This window comes from Cydia splendana, chromosome 19 (genome assembly GCF_910591565.1).
Source record: "Cydia splendana chromosome 19, ilCydSple1.2, whole genome shotgun sequence".
NCBI classification, from domain to species: Eukaryota; Metazoa; Arthropoda; class Insecta; order Lepidoptera; family Tortricidae; genus Cydia; species Cydia splendana.
Genome location: NC_085978.1, coordinates 13209719 through 13234040, shown reverse-complemented (window position 1 = coordinate 13234040; position 24322 = coordinate 13209719). Strand labels below are relative to the sequence as shown.

At 43.7% G+C, this 24322-nt stretch overlaps 1 protein-coding gene across 1 annotated transcript in view; it reads right to left on the bottom strand.

Annotated features, from left to right (window-relative positions):
- The window catches only part of LOC134800339 (armadillo repeat-containing protein 2), a 40750-nt gene extending 16801 nt beyond the window's left edge, over nt 1–23949 (bottom strand). Inside the window, exons 1-14 of the mRNA XM_063772840.1 lie at nt 23831–23949; nt 17215–17359; nt 16869–17005; nt 16448–16584; nt 15393–15525; nt 13957–14061; nt 13250–13403; nt 12513–12720; nt 12288–12390; nt 7458–7630; nt 1592–1788; nt 1138–1306; nt 604–721; nt 207–256 (exon numbers count right to left, since the gene is read on the bottom strand). Of these exons, the coding sequence (XP_063628910.1) occupies nt 207–256; nt 604–721; nt 1138–1306; nt 1592–1788; nt 7458–7630; nt 12288–12390; nt 12513–12720; nt 13250–13403; nt 13957–14061; nt 15393–15525; nt 16448–16584; nt 16869–17005; nt 17215–17359; nt 23831–23942 (1941 nt within the window). The 5' untranslated portion in view covers nt 23943–23949. The remainder of the gene's footprint in view (nt 1–206; nt 257–603; nt 722–1137; nt 1307–1591; nt 1789–7457; nt 7631–12287; nt 12391–12512; nt 12721–13249; nt 13404–13956; nt 14062–15392; nt 15526–16447; nt 16585–16868; nt 17006–17214; nt 17360–23830) is intronic.
- Between the last annotated feature and the right edge of the window lie 373 nt (nt 23950–24322).

Here is a 24322-nt window from a genome sequence, read left to right as displayed (position 1 = left end):
CGCGCTGGACCGCGAAGAATGGAAATCCCTTCTGAGAGCCCTATGTCCCTGATGAGGGATAACAGGATATCATTATCATCATCATCATCAAATGTCAAAAAGTATCGCCATCTACTCGACGATAGACCAAAGGTATGGTGCCATCTTTTACAATATTCCTGTGGTCTAAATTCTTTTTGATGAGTAGTAAATACGCGTTACCATACCTTGATTAGCACGTCTTCGTTGGAGCCATCAGAACCACCCATGTCTGTGCCTGCAATAACATCAATGAACCTCATTATTAGACTCTACTACTGCGTCATTGCTAAACTTAGGCTTTCTCCATCGATCGCCACAATGGCTGGTCCTGAGATTCATCAGCTCCCAGGTAGTGAATAGATTCAGGCGTTACTTTGCGGAAACTCCCACTTTGTGGGTACTGGGAGCTCCCAGGTTATTATCTTACGAGGCCGTCCGACCACCCTGTTAAGGGTTCTATGCGCAGACCTTTTCTGTGGTCGCCCTTTAATGCCCTAAACGCCGTCCGTTCTAAGGACTATGTGGCCCACCAATTGCCAATTCCAGACTGTCTGTCTCTGCTGACGATTAGTATTGTCTCACCTACTAAATGCATGTCGGGATCGCTTTCCGAGTCCCTAACTTCGTGGTCGTTGTTTCTTTTCGTGTACGACTCCAAAATCGTGAGTAATACGTCCACTCCACCCTCTTCGTTGTAGATCTATAACAAACATATGTGTTACACATATATTACTTAACATAAGTCATCAGAATCATCATAGTCGAAAAGAGTGAAGCAAAGAGGGAGTCAGCGAAACCAAACTGAACGTGTATAATGATGACGATTGGGAACATCAAATAATTTAAGGAAGAAGAAGAAAGAAGAAAAGTCATTTATTCGATAAAGCACACATACACAGGACAAAAATATGAAAAACAAAGAAAAAGAAAAGGATAACAACAACAATACAAAGACAGCAGACAAAAATTATATACACACAGACAGAAAAATAAATTACACTTGAGTCCAGCAATGTGTGCAGTAAGGAAAAGGCTTACCACGATAAATCATCTGTATTTTGTTTTCGGCCATAGGTAAGTACTTGACGTAGAGAATGATAGTAAGGAGGAACTCACATTCAGCCTAGCTTGGTCAGTAGCGGCGGCCATATTGCCAAGCACGTACGCCAGGCGCACCGCGAGCGGCGCCCGCGCCGCGCACGCCGCCAGCGCGCGGAGCAGGGCACCCGCGCTTGATGGAGCCCCGCATAGCCAGAGGCAACACGACTCGTTCGCTGAAAGAACACTGGAGAACAGAATATGTTTAGTATTATTTAAGGGAACCTGTTTCTCCAGAATCGCATCAGATCCTGACGAAATTGATAATGGGGCCAACTCGTAATGAAGTAAAAAAAATCCAAATCGTTTCTCGAGACCCTACACTCCTTTTTAAAGTCAATTAAAAAGATTAAGGTGTTTTTGCACTGGTTTAGCCATAGCCACCAGAGCTGCCAATTCAGTTTGAAACATAGGTATGATTCGATTCGAACATCTTACTTGTCAATGTAAGAACCTTAATGTTTTTAATCACCTAAGACACCGCGCAACGTTAGTGAGCACAGCACGGTCAGTATGGTGCGCAAGCGCGGCGAGCAGCTCGCCGAGCGCACCGCTCGACACGAATGCTCGCGCCGCGCGCTCGCCGCTCGCCAAGTTCCGTAGCGCGCCCGTCAGTTGATAGAGCGCGTGTGTGGACTGCTCAGACACGCCTCGGGGGTTCTCGGCTTTCTGCAACAGACATGGTAAATCTTCTTGGTCTTTGCCGGCAAGAAATGGTACTATGTCACTTTAATTGTATATTGCTACAATAGAGGTAGCTTCAAATTTACTCTTCAAAATAGAAAAGAGTAGAAAAGAGAAATGGTAAGATAGTTTAACGCATGGCAACGGAGTCTACATTCTAAAGAAAAGACGCTTACCACAAAGATTTTCGTAGACTGACCCGTCTGTTGCTATCTCTATTGCACTCACATATTTATATTGCTGTCTCATATTTATGCCGGCTGTCAATGTCACTGTGCGAGCGCGATAACAATATTATGTGTTCCGTACTCTACGTCAGAGGTCTCCATTGAGAGAGTAACGTCTCCGGTGTCCGATAGATGCCGCTAGCGTCTATGTAGTCGCTCCGCCCCACGCCGTGACGTAGTTCCGCTTCCCCTTCCTGCGAACTGTTACTCGATTTCCGCGACTCGCCGCCATGACACATTGTTTCGTCGACTGTCTTGTCCGATGGTCCGCAAATTTTTTTTTTTGCGTACATTTTTGCAGCATGGTGCTTTAAAATTTCCGAACTAAAGCTTGTTCCATTAAATAGTGAAATATAGCAGAGATCGCTATTATAGTCTTTTGGCGATCCCGCGATCGAAAGTGCTTTTCGATTCTACCCACTTTTTATTTTTATTTTTCTTGCTAAATTATTTTTTACATACCATGCTGCTAAAATCGTTACCGTTAACAAGCCTGGGAGTACCTCGTGTCGTTAGTTGCGCATCGTAAATGCCTACTTTGACAGGCACGGTTCTCAGGCGGGTCGCGCATTTTCGAGATCGAAGTAGGAAGTGCGTCAGTAGTTTTTTATCAACAAGTGGTAACGTAAGTCGCTCCGCGTTCGGAGAGGGAACGTGCGTCGTGCCTGCGGCGGCGGGCGCGGCGCCCGGGCGGCGCGGAGGCGGACAGCCTGTGCGCGCCGCTGCTGGGTGCCGCGCTTCAATAGGACTGATAAGGAGGTTTGGATTGTCTCGAACCATCCGGTGAGCCAGTTTAATGATATTCTAGTTTTATTTGGCGTTCAGAAGCGACGCGACAGGGAGCCCCCGCCCGTGGCACCGGCGCCCCGCCCCCAGCCCCCGCCGTGTCGCGCGCCGCGCCGGCGCCGTCGACTTTCTTCTGCTGTCGTCCGAGATGACTCCGAGACGCCGCGACGCTGCGGAGTGGTGTCGCGGTGCGGGCGCTCCCAGTCCGCGGGACTCCGAGACACGTCACACGCCCACTCCTGTTGCTGCGGTCGCGGCGCGAGTGGATCACGGACCTCTCGATCCCGTCCTGGCGTCAAGGTGAAAGCGGACCGCTCCTGCGACTCCCGACTGCTCGATGTGGAAGGAAGGTAAGTTACGTGGAAGCAGTGGAAACATTACGAGTACAGCGGCGGTGCCGTTCGCCCGTCGGCTGCCGTCCGTCATGACGTCGCTGGTGACCTACGCGCCGGTGGAGGCCACCACGATGGAGCCGCCGAGGGCAAAGTGTCGCCGTGATGATGCGTGCAACTACGAGCCAGCCTACAGCGCTACGATGGCGCTGCCCGCCACACGCATCGGCGCCTCCCGTGCAGGTAACGTCCGTCATGTGCACCGGCGCCTGTCGAGCTGGCCGCCACGATGGCGCCTCTCGCCTCACGTATCAGCGCCTCCCGAGCCGGCGGCAGCGGCCGCCACGATGGCGTCGCCCGCCTCACGGCTTTCGAGCTAGCTGCTACTATGGCGCCTCACGCACCAACGCCACCTGAGCCTGGCGGCGGCCGCCTTACGTACCGGTGCCTCCCGAGCTGGCCGCTACGATGGCGCCTCTCGCCACACGCACCAGCGCCTCCTGAGCCAGTGGCGGCCGCCATGATAGCGCCGCCCGCCCCACGCACCGGTGCCTCTCGAGCCGGCCACCACGATGGCGCCTCTCACCTTACGCACCGGCACCTCCCGAGCGGCGGCGGTTGCCATGATGGCGCCGACAATCACGCCGATGCTGTCCACCTACAACTACGACGATGTCGTCCCTTGCAATGGCGCCCATGTTCTGTTCGCAAGAATACCACCGCGAACTTACCCGTCCCCGATGCCCTGCCCACCAAGCAGACGCTGGGCGCCACGGTATCAGTTTTGTCCTGTCCACATGGTCCCATTGAGGTACGCAGGCGCATATAGTTATGGTGCCACAGCACGAACAGACCGCTAAACTCTTGGTTTCGGTTAAGGATGGCGACGGCAGGCAAGGTCGTTAGGAGCCTCGTCCTAGCGTGGCTCGACTGCCCGGAGTTGAAAGCGGTAAGATTGTCGATACCCAGAGGAAAATACGTCGCGTCCCTGAGCTTCATAAAGGTGCTGATCGACGAGGAGCCGTGCCGCTTCGAGGGTCCTACAACGTCTCGAGGCCAGCGAGCGATCCAACCGGAGAGCAGCTTTGCGACACGATCCTGTGCGACCGCTCACAACCGAGGTTGAAGGCATCGAAAAGGTCTGCAGACCTCACATAATTATCTCTCTGCTGCCCGCTCTCTCCAGCTTAAGTTCCGTCTTACAAAGACGAACTCGTTCGCCAAGCCCCTAATAAACAAAATGGGACAAATAAACCCGCTGCGCCTGAACAAGCTTGAGTTTCCGGTGCTAAGAAAAAGGGGCCAGGGGGACTCCAGCAGTTTCCATCTGTCTGTCTTCGACTTTATCGAAACAGTTTTGTTACGCAAAGCGCCAAAATCGATTTTAGACTTGATTTCATCAATTCGATTTCTTTAAAAGCATGCTACCATACCCCTATACTAGCTCAATATAGGCGTTTCTTCGGATAAAGTGAATTAGACCATCACGCTCCTAGACATCACGTGGGACACGCGGCACAGCACCCCGATTGAAAGTTTTCTTTTTCGTGACATACAGGCCTGCCTTGCTGCCGAGTTCCTGGCAGAAATGAGACTCAATGCCTCCTGTTTAGTCTTAAATTCGCAAACTTTAGTTCATGGAGGAAGGTGACACCTTCGCAGTCCCCAGCAACACTTCTGACAGCTGCCGAAAACCTCGTGCCACTTCCCTCCTCATCTTATGCCTGCAGTCCGTTACAATCTCCAATAATGGTAGACAATGTACGAGGTAAGGCCCTTTCAGTGGAGAGTAATCGTTAACGGGCCGCATCTGCAGCGCTGACGACAGAAGTGTCCTACAAACATACAACCGGACCGTTACAGTATACATAAAACGACGGCGACACTACATCCCTTCCGTTACTACGGCTGTCGCAAAAACTGCTGATGCCAGCAGACCGTCTACAGGTCGCGCTGGTTCCTTGCTACTTACCAGGTCGGTACAACTCCCGAGTGCGACGGTTTATCAAGAAGTCACTGCGCGCCCGAGGGGCCGCTGCGCCCAGAAGCCGCCGAGACTATCTTCGCCTGATAGGCGCCCTGTTGGCCAGCCTCCGCTTTCGAGAGCCCTCGCACTGTGCCACGGTATTTCTTAACCGACTCTTTGAACTGCTACCACGACGCGTTTGGCAGCTGCCGGTGAAACGACTTGGCATGGATGTCTCCACCTCCCAGCCTAGTCTGTTTACTGTGACGGCGTGATGAGGAGAGCCTTCACGCAGCTGCGGTAAGCTTGCAATTTACTGGCGGTCCTAGTGAACACAACGTCAGACCGCCCTTTCTAACGAGTCAACGACCTTAAGAATCGAGGCGTAGCTCCTGTCAGATAGGACGCTCCAACACCGGGCTAGCGGGATCAGGAGTGACGTCCGCTTGATGTACTTACTGGCGTGACTGGCGCATGCATGCAACATGCCAAGGGCTAACGCTACGTAGCGAACGAGACGCAACTGTCAGTGTCTCACTAATATGGAAGAGTGATAAAGAGACAGAAAGAAACTCAAGTGATCGTCCGGGGGATGCTCCCGGTACTGAGTTTGTATGGCGAGAACCGGGTATTCCCGGTTCTGGTACTGTGTTTGTATAGAAAACCAGTACCGGGAGCACTCCTTAGATCGTCGCCTTCTCTAGGCCGCCTGTACACCCACAATGTAGAAATGGTCTTCATGGTGCATCAAAAATAAGATTGATTGCCAGGTACCTCTAATATCCAGTGAAGTAACGAGCTATCTCAGGCACCTATTTCTACTGTCCATGTTAGCTTTCAGAACGACACTTGTTCATAAGCCTATCGGACACTATGCCTTCTTCCAACGCCATTAATAGCGAGACCAGCGCCTCCCAAACCACCAGCTTGGGACGCGAGAAATCTAATTAAAATTACTTGCCCTAACTTGAATAGCCCTACAGCGTACCTATATAGAAGAGCTGCCGCTCTTTTACTGTTAGCATCAGGCCGCAGGGTCAATGACCTTACTCTACTACTCTGTAGCCCGGGCAATTGCATAGATAACTTTCGCGCTATTATTTTGTGTCCGAAATTCGGCTCTAAACCAGATAACGTGTCTTACCGACTGGACTCTTAGAGACTCCGGAATAAAGTATAGACCCAGTAAGTAGGTAGTCTGGGTACGTTAACTTGTGAGAATTACACAAAATGTTAGGGGACACTGCGCCTATTTCTTCCAGCCACAGTCTCATCCAAGCCGGCCTCGCCTACGATTGCTTTCGATCCACGATGTACTTATTCACTAAATTGACTGGAAAACTATCCAATTAGCTTAAGTTAATTGGAAACATGACTTTTTCAGACGATTCTATCGCCGAAATTCTGCGGATCGGATGCGATTTCGAATGAGAAATCTCTTAAACCAGTTTAACGTCAGATTCGAACCTGGGATTACAATTTAAATTCTCAATTTCCTGTAATGCATCATTATAACGAGTCACTGTGATTTCATGGGTTGCAATAAGGCGTATATATATTTATTCTTTCTCTGAGTTCTATGACAGTAGGTGTAGCCCTAACGCTTGCGCGCCCGCTGACTCGCCACCAGGAGATAATAAACAGGTCTCAATGGAGACCTCTGACGTAGAGTACGGAACACATAATATAAAAATTTTACCTTCCAATAAAATTGTTATTATGTTTCCTTCTACGTCAGAGGTCTGAGTAATGCCTTCCTGGCAGGCTACTAGGCTACTTTTATGCCGACGGTACTTCTCCTCAACAATGTGTCATGGCGGCGAGTCGCGGAAAGCGAGTAACAGTTCGCAGGAAGGGGAAGCGGAACTACGTCACGGCGTGGGGCGGAGCGACTACATAGACGCTAGCGGCATCTATCGGACACCGGAGACGTTACTCTCTCAATGGAGACCTCTGACGTAGAAGGAAACATAATAACAATTTTATTGGAAGGTAAAATTTTTATATAATTTATGCGTGTGCAATAGAGATAAAGGACGGTTAAAGTACGAAAATCCTTGTGGTAAGCGTCTTTTTCACCGCCTTCATCTTTATCTGCAACAAACTGAGCTAGAAGCTAAAGACCCCTCATGCCTCTTCCCCTGCGTGGGAAGAAAGTGACCGAACCCTAAGTCACTGTTTAGTTTTAAGTTTGTATAAATTGCCTCGCCTTCAGGGCGAAAGCACATTTCAGATATTAAGCATAAGAGCCCTGCGCGACTCGGCTTAAAAGTTCCGTGTCAATAAAAAAAAGGAGCTAAAGAACACATTCCAGGTGACAGGAAAAATCTGGTTCCGACTTACTGCATTGTTCAATATTTTCAAATGCAACGCGGCCAGATGTAGCGCGCCTGCGCGGTGAGCGAGGGTGCACAGTCGCGGCTCCAGCGCGAGGAAACGCAACGCCCCTGCTCCGTAGACGCAACACTCGCCTTCGGATAGCGGGTCGGCGCGCCCGCAGCCTTCCACTAGCAGCTCTGTTAACAAGTAAGTAATGCTCAGAGCACCAACTACAGTTGACAGACTGATCAACGCACTCACCATTAAACTATTGAAACTTCCCATTCAATAAAATTACATTCGTACAGTCACGCTCCGTGATTGTTACGCCATTTAGGGTTCTAGCTAAATTGGACATTCCATAGCCTAAGTATGGAACAACCAATTTAACTAGGACCCTAAATGGCGTAACAATCGCTGAGCGTGATGGTACATTCTATAATAATAATAATAAATAAATAAATCTTTATTGTTCAAAAAACACATACATGCTATATATGAAGTTGGAGCCCTGGAGACTGCGTTAGTTTACACTGTGTTGCAGCCCCAGTGGTTGCCCGTATTACATAATCAGCTAAAATTTGAAAGAACAATTTGACTTAAATTGTAACATAAGAAGTATGGACAATAAACTCTTTTATATAATATCTAGTTTAGGTACAAACAATAACAATATAGCGGGAAAGGCTATTCAAAAACTTGCATGCATTGGTGTGTGTGTGTGTGTGTGTGTGTGTGTGTGTGTGTGTGTGTGTGTGTGTGTGTGTGTGTGTGTGTGTGTGTGTGTGTGTGAGAGAGTGTGTTAAGTGTGAGTGTGTATGTGTGCGCGTGCGTGTGTACTAATCTAACACCCAAATAATCCCTGGCTTAATAGTTTCTCAGTCTCATCATAATTCATATTACACAACCATGTCCAAATTGTCTTCTTAAAAGCATGATTAGATAATGTTTTTATAGTTTTAAGTTCTATTTTTATTTTATTATACATTAAGGGGGCGCTATAATTGATATTACGTCTGGCAAATTTAGTTTTGCATTTCGGAAGAGGACAGCGCTCAATACGCTTGTGGCATATCGATAACGTTGGGACTACTTTGTGGTGATATCTTTTTAGACATTGCATGATATACAATTTACGAACTGTGGGAACCATAGCCATGTTATATAATTCGGTAGTGGGATAGCGGAAAGGTAGGTATAGCATGACCTTTAAAAGAGCTCGCTGGGCTCTTTCTGCCTCAATCATATGAGTCTTAGCAGCAGCACCCCAAGAGCAAATACAGTAGCTCACTATGAATTCACCTAGTGCTTTATATGTTTTAATTAACAGTTGCTTGCTTGCCACGCTTCTTAAGTTTCTGAAAGCATATATAAGTTTCCGAACTCTAGAAGCAACAACAGTAATGTGATGATTCCATTTGAGATGCGCATCGATCTGTACTCCTAGGTATTTGAGGTGATCAGTACGTTTCAATAGTGCACAGTTGCAGTCCACGGAGATATTTCTGTTGCATGGGTAAGTGTGTATAGTCACTTTAAAATCTTTCCCAGGTTTAGTGGCTGCTGTTTTACTAAAACAAATGTAATTTGTTTTGGTTATATTGAGTGAGAGCAAAGAATCTTCCAACCAAGAGGTGACTAGTCTAAGGCCATTTTCTGCAAGCGCACGTACTCCGCCCCAACTCTTATCATGGAATAATAACACTGTGTCGTCTGCATGAGGGTTTCGCAACCAGCTATTTTATTTTTGCAAAGGCCATTAACGTAAATAAGAAAAAGAGTTGGAGCTAGGGTACTGCCCTGTGGGACGCCGTACTCAATAGGAATCCATTCACTATTGATTCTGTTGATGCATGTACATTGCATTCTCCCTGTCAGATAATCTGTGAAAAAATCAAGTGCAAGACCCCTTATGCCAATATTCTCTTTTTTAATCGAGCTAATAGAATTGGGATTGATACAGTATCAAAAGCCTTTTGTAAATCGAGAAACACCCCCAGGCATTTTTTCCCGTTATCTAAATGTTCCGTAATAGAGTTTGTAAGATGGAGTACGGCATCTTCAGTCGAGGTTTTTGCTCGAAACCCATACTGGTTGCTGCCTAGAAGGGAGTTTCTCTCCAAAAAGCTCTTGAGACGTTTATTCACCAGTTTCTCAATTATTTTAGATATTGTAGATATCAACGCTATGGGTCTGTAATTAGTAGGAAGACTTTTGCTCCCACTCTTGAATACTGGTGTAACTTTGGCTCGCTTGAATAGATCTGGGAATACTCCCGTCGAAAAGCAAAGATTGCATAGATAAGTTATTGGTTCCAGTAGAGACAGCCTACATAGTTTGAGCATATCTGAGGTAATTCCATCCTCACCAGGAGCACTCCCAGACTTTAGTGTTAGTATAGTAGCAGAAATTTCCGCACCATCTGCAGGATACAGAAAAAACGAGTTGGAGTTTGCGGAACTAACATCTGAACTTTTAGATGCCAGTTGCGTGTCTGTCGTGTTGAGGTTATTAAGCGTAGCGTCAGCAAGTGTTTTACCGATTGATGTGAAATATCTATTAACTTTGTTTAAGGACTCTGTTACATTTTTTTCTATTTCTAATAATTCTTCAGCTTGATTTCTATTTGTGCTTAGATTACATACATCTTTGATAACTTTCCAGGTATTTTTTATATCTCCTTCATATTTTTGTAGTTGAGACTCGTAATATTCTTTTTTTAAAGATTTTATTAACTTGTTACATACATTCCTATATTTATAGTATTGGTTTTTTAATCTGGAATCGTCAGGTGCTCGAGTGAAGTTACGCTGCAATTTATTTCTTTTACGTATAGATCGAACTACACTTTCAGTAATCCACGGCTTCAGTGGTTTCCTCCTTTTTGGTATGATTTGTGCACAGGAGTTTACATCAATAGCTGATTTTATTCTGTTTACTAATAATTCAGCGGCCAGGTTAGCATTAGTCATGTTGTAGTACTGTGTCCATTTTTCAAGAGCAAGTGTTTCACTAATAGCTTTATAATTATATTTAATTTTACGGTAAGATCTAGAAGCATTGGTGCAAGCTCCGTCGGAAACGGTTAGTAAAACAGGGCAGTGATCGGTAAGGTGATCAAATATATATGTGGACCAAGTATTATTACTCTTTACCATGAAATGGTCAATACAAGAGTTAGGACCCGCTGTTGGCTTATCAACCCCCTGTAAGAGACCATAATACAGCATTAGTGTAAGGTAGTTTGCACCTTGGCTCGCAATCTGTCCTGATAAAATATTTATGTTTATATCCCCCACAAATATAACGTTTGGTGTATGTATATTATGCAAGATTGAGTCGAGGGAGTTCAGGTATGCATCTGGATTGCTGTAGCAAGGTGGTCGATAGGAACAGATTAATGTGTAGGCTTTATTAACCTCTACTACCAAGCAGTTACCATCATTAACCGCGGGTTCTTGTGAATGTGCACTATGTTTGCTGTGCACATAGACTACGACGCCATCGTTTTTATTAAGATGAATTTTAGTGTAGTAAAGGTTGTAATCTGTAATATTGGGTGGCGCACGTGAGTCGTTAGTCCAGCATTCAGTGAGCACCAAAACGTCAATCGCAATATCAAAACACGACACAAACACCAGAAATTTATCTAAATTACAGTTTAAACTACGTATATTTACTGTTAACACTGTAAAATTACCAAACCTGTCAAATTGTGAATAATCTGCAGGCTCCCACAGTTTGTAACAGTTAGGACTGCCGTGTTTATCTAAATCATCATGTAAATTATTTAATGTAGTTTGACTATCGAATGTTATAACTGGGTAGAGCCGGAGCAAAATCCTTGATCAGTATAGGAATTTTAGGAGTTACTGCTTTCGGGTTTGAGTAACAGTGTAAGACTGTGAGATATGTGGGGTGCAGGTATGTTTTTGTAGATTGATTGCGCGAGGTGTAGATATGTGTAATTTGAATATTTCTGTGATTAGGTGGTGTAAATTGCCATTTTGTAGCCTGTTTGGGTAAATATCTTAACCTATATATATATTTTGTATCCTTAAATAATAATACTAATATGTAATTATAATTAGTTTTAACACTTACAATATAAGTAACAGTTCCTAGTCATTTAGTAGCATTTTTGACTGCAGCGAAGTCGGTTTCAGCTGTTATTCGATGCGCGGGTGAGCCTTCATCGCGCCGCAGGTAGACCACTCCGCGCGCGGTCCAGCAGAAGCGGAAATGGTTTTCTGCGGCGAAGTCTCTTGCTTGACGAAACAGCTTCCTTGATTTAAAAGTGAGGGACTCCGAGATGAAAATGCGATTCTCCTGTTCGTTTATATTCGCGAGCTTGGTATTAAGTTGCTTAGTGGGGTGTTGTTTATTAAAATTCTTGTAGGCAGACATAATACATTCTTTTTTACTGGATGTTGTAAACTCTACCATTATAGGTTTATTGCCTTCAGTTTTGGTGTTTATTCTGTGCAGGTCTTTTATATCTGCCACGTCGATATTCGCGCCGATTGTGGAACAAATTTTTTGTACTGTGGTGTGCAGGTCCGTTTTCGATTCACTCGGAGTACACTTCGGCACATTACGAATTTCGATTTCATTCGATCGAGATTTTTTTTCCTGTTGCTCTAACCTGTTTTCGAGTGATGCAATATATTTTTGTGTCTCATTGCGTTCTGTTTTCAATTTATCGAGCTCCTCACGCATGTCGTCGTATTTATTACTCAGGAAATCGATTGACTTGGATATTTCAGCATATTGCTCCCGAATGCCGTCAACTGATTTTTGAATGGATGTCAATTTGTTGTCCTGTTTTTCTGAAAATTCTGTAAACTATCTTACCTAACAAATTAGTGTTCCTGAAGAAGTAATCATTCTTGTCATTTCTTGCAATCTTAAAGACCAGTTTGCAAGCGGCCGCTAAATGAGCTCCTGTGACTCTCATCTGAAATCAGTACCATATGAAATCAAATATACTTAACTGTACTGTTCACGTATGTCTTCATTGGTAATATAAGTTTAGTGTTGTAAAAGTAAAATTTGTCTCCTAAATTGTTTTCTCCTCACCGTAAGCATGGCCCTCGCTATAGCCACTAGCACCCTCTCATCATCACTGTCTATGTGAGTGTAGAAGGAACGTAGCACCATATCTCTGAGACTGGTAGCTGGCATGGACTTCTCGAGGCAGTTTTGAAGCGCCTCCATTAGCTGGACTGTTCGTTCGACGTCTCGGCTGCGCTGGGAGAGAGCCTCCGCGAGCTCTAGCACTGTCATACTGCAAGTAGAAGGCTTTATAATTCATTTTCAACGAACGAAAGCTAATGAAAGTCATTCATCAGATATATGTAAATAGGTATACTAGGAACCCATTATCAATCTTCTCCAGCTTCAAGACCACACAACTTTAAGTAAATTTAGGGCTGTCAACAACGAAAAAGCGTGCGGCTTTAATGCTGAAGATCGAGGGTTGAAACTCGGACTCGGGCTAAAGACAGTACCAATTCTTGGGAGTCACGTGAAGCCAAGGCTTGCTTAGTGTCACATGGCAAAAGGCTGAGACAGCGCCAGGTTGGCATTGTTTGTAATTTAGTCGACTTCTGAGATACTAAATTACGTGAAATTATAATGGAATAAGATTCATAAGAACAAACAAATTTTTGAAGACTAAAGGGGCCCACTGATTAACAGTCAGCCGGACGGTATCGGCCTGTCAGTTAGAACAAAATTTTGACAGTTCCGAACAACTGACAGGCCGATACCATCCGGCGGACTGTTAATCAGTGGGCCCCTTAAGTATTATGTACTTCTCAGGGTCTTCAGATGTTGAAGTATTCGGGAGTTGAACCGAGAGTTGCTTGACGGGTATGCTTCCCAGCGGGTATCCACCTCCAACGTCGTATGACTGTGATTTTGTCGTCGCAAAATGCTTGCGACGTATCCCGGGGTCTGGGCTCAGAGCTGCGAACAATAAGAATAAGTATCATAGCCTCCTGAGTCACAGATGCTCTTAGAAAGGCCTTATTCCAAAGCTTAATTTCAGCTTCCAAATATAAAGGTTCCAAATATAAAAACAAAGTTATAGCTTCTAGGAGACTATTAAAAATTACAAAAACGGAAATTTCAAGTTGAACGAAGCTACGCAAAAGGTTGACAATAAACATGCAATTCTTTGACTATTTTTGGCTATCCATCAGAGAAGCCGTGGCTCCGGGCGCCCTGTACCGTGTACACTCTTGGCATCGGTCCGTCATAAGTGAGCTAGCTATACGAGCGATCGGGTTGAGCTGGAGCGAGGCCAGAAGGGTCACTGAAGATAGGAAAGTGTGGCGCGAGCTTGTGAAGACCCTTTGCACCTCTGGGGTGCCATAGGAATAGGACAGCAACAACATCAGAGAAGGTTCTGTTGGAATTTCAGATAAAAAGGACCTTACTGCACTTGAAGCACTAAGGACCCTTCTGTGATGGAAAGCCAAATTCAAAAGTAGCAAAATGATGTTTAATATATACTTACATTTACTGTTGAGTTCCGTACTAAAGTCGTCACCATCGCCACTTTCACTTCCCAGAGGGTGCGTTATCGATATCATATTGGTCAAATCTACATCGTTTTTCGAGCCTGAAACATTACATTTTCTATGTTTTGTAGAATTGATCTGCACGTGAATTTCATCGAAAGATCATTCATTCAGATCCCAGAACAAGACAATGCGGCAGCACGTGAAAAACTCAAGAAAAAACAAAGAGAACATTGTAGTCCCAGTTGTGCAACAGTAAAAATATGCCTATAAGCTATAAAAAAATTTAAATACACAAGGGAACTTAATGCAAATTTTCCTCCTATAGCCAAATTAAAACTAATGGTTGCACGCCAAGAGGAGTTTAAAGCTTTACAGCTTAGAGAATATAACCAAAAGGAGTGGTCATTAACAGGCGTTCCCCTCTGTCGAAAATAGGCGGCCAATGGTCAACCACATGTCAACCACATGTATGGACTGACGTTTATCTGACATGGCTATGTTTACGTTACGTATACATTTGATGTGCCCCTCCCCCGCAAAAAACGGCAGACTATTTTGTACCGAAAATTATAGACATTGCGTCTCCGTGGGTTATATCCTCTAAGATTTACAGCTATAAACTCCTCTTGGCTTTCGGTTTGGGGCTCCTGCTAACCCAAAGTTATGCCGGCTATACTTACCGCAAAACTAAAATCATAATGCTATCTCCTTTACCCTTGTTAAGGCCAACCAAGACTGAAAGAGATGGCATTATGACCTGACTCGCCACTAAGTTTTGCGGCAAGTATAGCGTGATACTTGTAATAAGAAAAGCTTGTGGTTGTATTTAAAACCGAACCATTAAGCTTTCCGAGTCTGTATCTTTAGGTATTTAAATAAAAGTAAACATATAATTTGTAAATTACCGGGTAATTATAACAATTATTGGTTAACCAACCAAATACAAAACCTCCTGGATCTGTCACTGCACGACCTGACTTTAACCTACATTATTTGATCGTGTACTGTTTTCTTCTACCCTCAACTGGCTTAAGGAGCCATTTGAGGGTATATTTTGTTTACTTTTATTTAGATACCTAAGTGGACGCTCGAGTTGAGCGTGCAGCGGGGCGGGGCGTGCAGCGTGCATGTTAAACAAATGCAAACGTATAGGAGCGGCCTTAGTGCACGCTGCTCAAATCACTTGTGAGCCCGACGCCACGCTGCACGCCCCGCCGAACGCTCCGCGTCGAGCGTCCACTCAGGCCTTACGGCTCGGCCACGACATCGAGCGACTTGCGACCGCGGGAGCGATAACCATAGGTTGGAGCGTGACACAGCGATCGGACCTTTCGCTCCAACCCCCCCGGGTTATCGCTCCCGCCGTCGCAAGTCGCTCGATGTCGTGGCCGAGCCGTTACACTAAAGATACAGACTATAGTGGACTCACCATCAGGCGTGGTCTGTCCCGTGGTGTTCCTCCGATGCAGAGGCTTGCTTTTCCCGCTGAGGTGCGGAAGCTTCGGAAACGCGCCCCAACCCTCGCCAGCTCTTTCTGCAGTCTGATGAGCCGGCTGTCGAGTCTGTACGTAAGAAGCACAGCATTTACAGCAAAAGTCCAGTAAAAGCGTGTAGAGGACACACCAAGTTCATTGATAGGTAAATGGCACCACGGGGAGCAATCGATGTGCACATATAAACAAGTCTAGGTTCTGTAATGATGCTGAAAGACTTTAGCATTCACTTTTAATGAGCATTCTCGTGAACAGAAGAATATACAGTCGAACAATTCGCCGAATCTGCTTATAAACTGCGAATGCTCGATGTTTTGCTCGAGTAAATGCTCAAGTCTATAAGCACCTTAAGGGGGGTTTAGCCGCACCACGCAGTACATTGAACTTTTAAGTATTTAAGTCCGCCAAACCTTAACAAAAGCATTTGGTATACCTCGGCTGTGTTAGGATTGCAAACCTTAAGGTGGCCACTGACGAGCCTTCCAACAGTCCAAATAGCGTGGCTGCAATCCAAAATCGGTCCGTGAATGTCAAAAACGTACAATGTTTAATATTAGGATGCCGTCCATTTGGATTAATCCATTGTAACGGCATCCATTAGGAAAGCTCGTCAGTGGCCTGCTTTATGTTTCTAAACTACCACGCTTCGCTCGCAAGTTTACATCATACTTCGCTTGCAATTCTTTATTTCCCTTATTTTGTACCATCAACTAGTAAACTAGTGTGCGGGGTGTGCCAGAAGACCATCAAGTCGTTCGTACAATTAACTTTTTTTTAGCAGTGAGCAGGCCAATCGCCAGATGGTAAGCCATAACTGTCACCCATAGACACTCGCAACAATAGAGAGAGAGAGGGGGGGAGGGTTGGAAGTGGGTTTACAGCCTTTAAAATGGGAGTACGCTCCTTTTTTTAAGGTTTGAAGGAAATAGCGCAGGCGACAGACTTTGCGAAGCAGGAAATGTTTAGTGATGGGGTAAAGAGGGTAACTTACGGCCTTCTTCCTGATGTTGTGTATTTCGTGGTCGATTTCCTCTTCGAGCCCGGCGACGCGAGCGTCCTCGTTGCTCTCGCTCAGACTCAGGTATTTTAGGCTGTAGATGACAGGATACAAAACATCCTTACAGTAATCTCATAGAAATTTCAAGTACATAATAATACACACGCAAAGGTGGTTAAATTGCAAACTAAATTAGTAGGTACATTATGATACATGTGTACGACGTTAGTACATCTCTTACTCAAATGCACTAGGCGGGCGTGGGTCCCTCCGAGTCCGTTATCCAAACAACACGCGCTGTGGTTCTCTCGGTGTGAACGGGCGGCAAGTACGCAGTGGGCGGAGTGCGCCACTGCCTGCGCTGCTTGACGCTCTGTTCACTGTATGGAACACAGGTAGGAAGATATAAACTTACTCGAACGCACTGGGCGGGCGAGGATCCCTCCGAACTCGTTCTCCAAACAATACGCGCTGTGGTTCTCTCGGTGTGAACGGGCGGCGAGTACGCAGCGGGGAGCGCGCCGCTGCCTGCGCTGCTTGACGCTCTGTTCACTGTATGGAACACAGGTAGGAAGATATAAACTTACTCGAACGCACTGGGCGGTCGAGGATCCCTCCGAGCTCGTTCTCCAAACAATACGCGCTGTGGTTCTCTCGGTGTGAACGGGCGGCGAGTGCGCAGTGGGCGGAGTGCGCCACTGCCTGCGCTGCTTGACGCTCTGTTCACTGTATGGAACACAGGTAGGAAGATATAAACTTACTCGAACGCACTGGGCGGGCGAGGATCCCTACGAGCTCGTTCTCCAAACAATACGCGCTGTGGTTCTCTCGGTGTGAACGGGCGGCGAGTACGCAGCGGACGGAGAGCGCCGCCGCTGCCCGCGCTGCTAGACGCTCCGCTCATGTCTGTAGACAGAGACACAGAGGTACTTGAGCATCTCGGATATAATAAAACTGGAAGTTCAGTGTACGAAAAAATTTAAGCTGAGCTCACCTATGCTATTTGTTTTGTCTCTTTCGTTGGTCATTTTCTTTTAAGTAGCTATTAAGTTACTGCCAGGGAAATAATGCTAAGTAAAGAGAATACCTAAAATATTTTTTGCCAGCCATGTTAATGGCAGGCGTGGCAATGGGATCCACTGTAAAAACTACAAATAAGAATATCCAAAATTGACATATTTTCCTCAAGCTTGGGCAGTATTTCTTCAGTCTCGTTACTATAAAAAGTTTAAACTTTAAATCCAAATCAATAATAACTCCACATTTGAAATACGTTAGTACCTATAACTACTTCTTTTTTGAGTCATTAATAAACCTCAAACCCAATAACAAGCAGCAATTAACTTTATTAACTCAATATCTGGAAACTTTAATCATTTATTAACTATGGTTTTAACTACATAAGTACCTACCTAAAAACGTTATCGGACTCCCATATGGCGGTCAGCAAAATATAACCAGCACGTGACGATAACTCAGTAGATATAGGTTGGAGCACGCGCTTAGTCAGTTAAGATAATGTCTGTATCACCGATCTGTAACACCGGTCTGTATCGCAGATTAGAGATGTGATGTCAAGATAACATGATGTATAAAACGCATAGTTATGAAGGAATAAATTAGTCTTAAGTCCCGTCAACGGTACCTTTTACTCACCCAGCCCTGTTCCTCTAAATCCCAAATTACGATCGGACAAGTATACCGAGTTCTATAACCTCTATGAATAATTAAAACTTGAAATAAATCGTTGCCATTTACGGCGGGCAGTGGCGTGTACCGTACTGTACCTACTGCCCTCACCCTGGCAACCGAGAAACAAGGCCGTAGGGGTGTAGGTGTAGCTTACCGCAATAATAACTGTGTAGTGTGAACTATGAGTGCATTCAACCTTCAGCAATACGTAATGGCGACCTAGAAACCAATTCGATTCGAACATACATTTCGATGTCAGAATGATAATATGTATATCATTATGTTATCAATTATCATTCGCCCGTGCGTCTTGCTCGCGCCAAGTTTATGCATTAGGTAACTACGAGCAAAATGGATTTTTGGAAATTCAAATCTCAGTGGGGTGAAATGGGATGAAAGAATTATTAACTTGGTTTCATCTTGAGTTACATGTATTGTGTTACCTTCGTATACTTATACACTTATACAGTGCATATAATCGTAACCGTAAACTCAGCCTGAAAATTGATTGGTACACATAGGTACAATTTATTGATTTGACACACATTTAATTGATTTTAGGATATACAGTCAGCATTAAAAGTACAGAATGAAACAACGCGCCAAAAGTATCTGATTTTGTTACGATCAATGATTTTTGCAAATAGTGATATTGATATCGCAAGCTCAAGTGGGACTGGGCGGGATATGTCTACCGAATGCATCCAGATCGGTGGGCCAAATTGGCTACCGAATGGACACCGCAGGTTAGCAGAGGCAGAGGCAGACCAAAAAAGAGATGGCAGGACGACCTAGGCGCATTTTGCAGCGACTGGCATAAGCATGCTTCAAACCGTGATGAGTGACGGAAGAAAGGAGAGGCAATTGCCCAGCAATGGGGCGCAAAATATCACTCCTATTCCTCTCATGCGTCGCTACGTCCCTACTGAAGTGGGCAAGTACTATCTAAGTACCTAAGTAGCGTTCGCGTGTTGACCGCTGGGGTCAAACACCGCCCGCGACGGGTAGAAATTTGCTCCAAACAACCAACTTCAAAAGAAAATGGAAATGAAGATTCCAATCAATAGGTTAATACAAGTAAACCTGTCAAGTCGAGTGTTATTTACGTATTGTGTTACGTACAGATTTATTTATGCCGAATTTATATAATATAAGAAGAAATTAAGGGGAGGCTGCTTCTCCATACAAACGTAGTCCTAATTTTCCTCTCTATATATATTAACCCTGAAATGACGATCGAATGTCAGTCTTACTTATCGAAAATAGAACACATGTTTAAAGTGCCGTATGTGGGAAATATACAGGGTGACCTTAGCCATTGGACAAACCCTGAAATCCCACGTAGGGTTACTTCTCAGAAATGCTCTAACGGTAATATTTTTTAATTAGAACAAAAGATAAAAAAATAAATTTTCAAACAAAAGTTATTTCCAATAATCGACAACAAAAAGAAACATACTGTATTAATCATTGGCAGTGCTTTTGACAATTTGTTTGAAAATGTGCGGCAATGATGACATTTGTCAAAAGTCAGAATCTTATTAATGTCATAAATAAAAAAGATAATCAAAGCGATCGAAGAAGGTTTCATACTATTTATTACTTCAGGAGAGCTACTTACACATACAGGTTGCTCCAAAGTAAAAAAATCGTAATTTGTTAATTTCTTCGTAACCGCTACACTACACCGATTGTTATGATACTTAATTTGTATACTGGTTCTAAATACCCTAATGCATATGTACATTTCGGCTTTGTCCAATGGCTAGGGACAGCCTGTATATCCCTTAGCCTGGTAAAGGGTTAACATTATTGAAAATATTTTTACGTAATTAGATGTATATTAACCATAGCTATGCCCCTACGTTTGACTTTTTTAGATTTTAAGATTATTGTAAAAAATCATGCGAAAAACCGATTTCACACAAATTTTTAAATGCTCGTAACTCGTATCTCTTAGAATAATTGAAATTCGAAAAAAAAAGAATGTAGGGGCATAGCTGTGGTCGATACACAGGGAATCCTAGTTCAGGCACATGTAAACTATCACTATTTTAAGTCTTTATTTTATATCAATGTAACCATGAAATACGTGTTTTTTGAATAAATTATGTTTATGTTTATGTTTGATATACAACAAATTGTGTCAAAATATTTTAAATAATGTTATTATCCAGAGAGGAAAATGAGGCCTACGTTTGTATGAAAAGGCGATTTCGCGCGGGTCCTCCACTTTCGTCTTAAGAATCGAAATAATCGAAGGTCAGTAGTAGGTAAGAGTAGTAAAGGTAGGTAGGTAAACTGCAGGTAGCAATCATGATCCACATTTAAAATGACGCAGTTATATTACTACCTTGATAAAGCCACTCGCGAAGAGTCATTGCGACATTTCCATATTTATGAGCTTCCTGCTTTCTTTGCGTGAAATGAGTCAAATTAACTCGTAAATAGAAGCAAAACCGTGGCCCTGAACGTTTTCGGCGGTTTCTTTATGGCCCTTGACGTCGCAACCTACGTCATAACTCATGAGTCGAGTCTGACACCTGTTAAGGTTCCGTCACACAGGCGCGTTTTCCGGGCGGGGCGTGATCGTTTTATATGTATCAGCGGCGCCCGCAAAACGCGCCTGTGTGACGGACCCTTTAGTCAACCTATTTCTCATAGTCAAGGGAAACTAAATAAAGAGCAAAATGTAAAGCTCTTTGATTTGCGTTCCTTTTTAGGGTTCCGTACCTCAAAAGGAAAAAACGGAACCCTTATAGGATCACTCGTGCGTCTGTCTGTCTGTCAGTCTGTCACAGCCTATTTTCTCGGAAACTACTGGACCAATTAAGTTGAAATTTGGTACACATATGTTAATTAGTGACCCAAAGATGGACATGTTTTTTTCATAATTTTAAAATACATAGGTTCGAAGTTATTTAAGAAAATAGACAAAAAATTACCATTCCTCCCCCTTCATCTACGAAACTACTGGGTCAAAAATTTTGAAAAAATACACAAAATAGTTCTTTACCTATAGATGACAGGAAAACCTATTAGAAATGTGCAGTCAAGCGTGAGTCGGACTTATGTACGGAACGCTAGAAACACGAGTCTGACTCGCACTTGGCCGGTTTTTCTATCAGTTTTTCATTAGAGTCTTCTTCGGAAAGAGAAGAGTGTGGTGGAATGTTTTGGGCCCTATACATTCAACGACTCTTCTCTTTCCGCACAGACTCCATTAATAAGTAACTCGCTGCCTATAATTTTCACTTAAATGTAGAACCGTTTTTATACGAACTTGCAGCCTGTTGCAGCCCTAGATAATTAAACTACCTATTTAAAACTCTACCTACCTAATATTAAAAAGTTTCATTTCACATTAAAGCTAGATTATTATCATCGTCCTAAGAATTAAGCCAATAATTTACAATAGCCCAAGTCATAGCTTAACTTAGGCGTCTAGTAAAGTATAATATGGTGTAGACTTGAGTGTCGTTCAACTTTGCATAGAAATGACGGCAGCAGTTTTCTCATAATATAAATCGCTTCGGAAGAACCGTTGTAAGTGTGACCTCCGATTTCTTACATTTACCACTGATTTTAAGACCAAGTAACGCTAGGAATGTAAGACACAGTGGAGACAAAATATTTTGAGAATATATCTGGTAGCCAATTCTGTTTAAAAAAAATCATATGGTAGGTATAAACTTAAATAGATGTCATATACTAAAAAGAAAGTGACCAAGTCCTCCAGTGGCAAATTAAAATACACAAAACCCAAATCAAAATCCCTATATACTAATATTATAAACGCCAAAGTATGTCTGTCTGCCTGTTACCGCTTCATGCTTAATTCGCTGAACCGATTTAGATGAAATTTGGTATGGAGATAGTTAGAGACCCATGGAAGGACAAAGGGTAGTTTTTATCAATCCTCTTTCTTAATTTCACGCAAACGAAGTCGCAAGCTTATGCTAGTAGGTATTTCTCTTCTTCTTCTCCGTCGAATTACTCTTGGCAGAACAGTCGTGATCATTCTACGCCAGTTCTCCCTGGCAGATGCCATTGAGAGATGTAGGTAGGTATTAGTTAAATACTTTTTACAGTAGATATGGCCCTACTTTCCCGCATTAGTGCGGGAAACAGCACTTTCCGTGCGTATGTCAAAAGTTTAAAGGGAAGGGCCATATGTACTGTAAAACGTTGTACGACACACGTCCCCCTTCGGTCGTGTTTTAATTTATCGCCACTCGTTCCGAATTTCCTCTTTTCCGCACTTGTATCGTAAATAACAATTTTTCTCAAAGTTGAATTTGATGGTTGTCTGCGTGCGCCGCTAATGCTGATACACGAATCAATCAGAAGGCATCTCGTTAGCACTTATTGGTGGTGGTCGTGTCAAAATGAGATGAAAACCATATCAAATCGTTAAGTCAGTGTCGGTTTCGCGTGACTGGATATAATTTTATTCACCTCCACAATGTCGTGCAAAGAAATGAAAAAGGGTTCACAAAGAAACGCAATAACTGAGGCGATAATCGTAATGGAAGGTCTGATGTTGCAACTTTTATAATTAAAGACTATTTTGATACCTAAAAACATTTTAAAAAATCACGTAAATAGGTTTATCTACACACAAATCATAAACTCTCTATGACGCCTTCAAAATCCGTAAATAATGGCCCACATTACGATAAACTGTTTTGTTCCAGCAAATTTTTTATCTGTGAAAATGTGGTAATAGCTTCATTACTATATCAAAATCGATTTGGTAATGCATTCAAATTTCGAACATCTCTGAAAAAAAAAGGAATTCGATTTGACCCCTATTCTAATATCAGTCGAGATGACGTTTTATCCGAAATCAAATGACAATTGCATACAATATTGACAAATCCCGCATTGGTAATCGACCCCGACTCTAGTTTGTCTCTGAATTAAAAAAAACTACGGATGCGTGACATGCGTAAAAAAAGTTTTCTTTTGCCGCCATTTGACGTACAGTTTATATTTTAATTAGTCTGTAAGTAAAAAAATATTTGTTTTGTTGTTTTTAAAGTAACTATAACAAAAGTTTCGTGTAAAATGTGCGATAAAGATATTTCGGAGACGCCAGCTCATATCCGCGAGTTCCGCCAGAGAGGAAAGTGCCCCAATGTCGGCTGTAATATGAGGTTAGTGAATATATCATAGAAAGTTTATAATATGTGTTTAGATAAAGCAGTGTATGTAACTGTACATAATTAGGCATTAAAACACTCATGTGATACTATTATGAAACTCATTTCATTCGTTTCATAAACCCACACTCGTATTTTAATGCCTTTCATTATGTAGCAGTCACATAAACTACTATTAAAATGTACCAAAAAAAAATATGTAACTACTTTTGCACATCGAACTCATCCATTATTTTCTTTTGTTAAAAATAACAATTCAATAACAATGATATCCGCGATCCCATGCAGGCACTCACGGCCGTCTCAGTGCTCAGCGAGCTACGTTCGGAGAAGGACTCACTACACCTTAAGTATCATAGTTAATTTAATGCGTCTCGTGTAGGACTTACCTCCGTAGAGAGCAGCCCGCGCCTCGCTGATGATCTTGGCAGATGTTTTCCGCCGCGGCGGCGCGTAGAACGGTGCGCCGCCGGCGCCGACGCTGCGCCGAGGGTTTCGCTCCCTATGAATGTGAAGTTACCTCCATAAAGCGCCGCTCGCGCCTCGCTGATGATCTCGGCAGAAGTCTTCCGCCGCGGCGGCGCGTAGAACGGTGCGCCGCCGGGGCCGCGCCGCGCGCCACGCTCACCCATCGCCTCCGTTTCTGCACAAACATTTCTCACTTTACAAACTCCAGAGAACAATGGAAACAGGTTACAATTTAAAGCAATATCCATAAAGAGTGACTCGTTTTCAATGTTCGTAAGTGCAGAAAAATCTATTGAGTTTAGGTATTTAGAGTTATGGTTTTATTTTTACTATTAAGGTTTTATCTTACCCCCTTATTCATATCATAAACGTTTACTAAATTTGACAAGACGATAATAATCGTTTGTCCCTTTCCGACGTATTGGTATGATGGAAAGGGACAAACGATTATTATCGGCTAGTGTTTAGCACCCTATTTCCAGTAGTTGACAGTCAGCTTGTCACCTCTATTGCTCATCCACAAAACCTAGCAATGTCTGCAGGT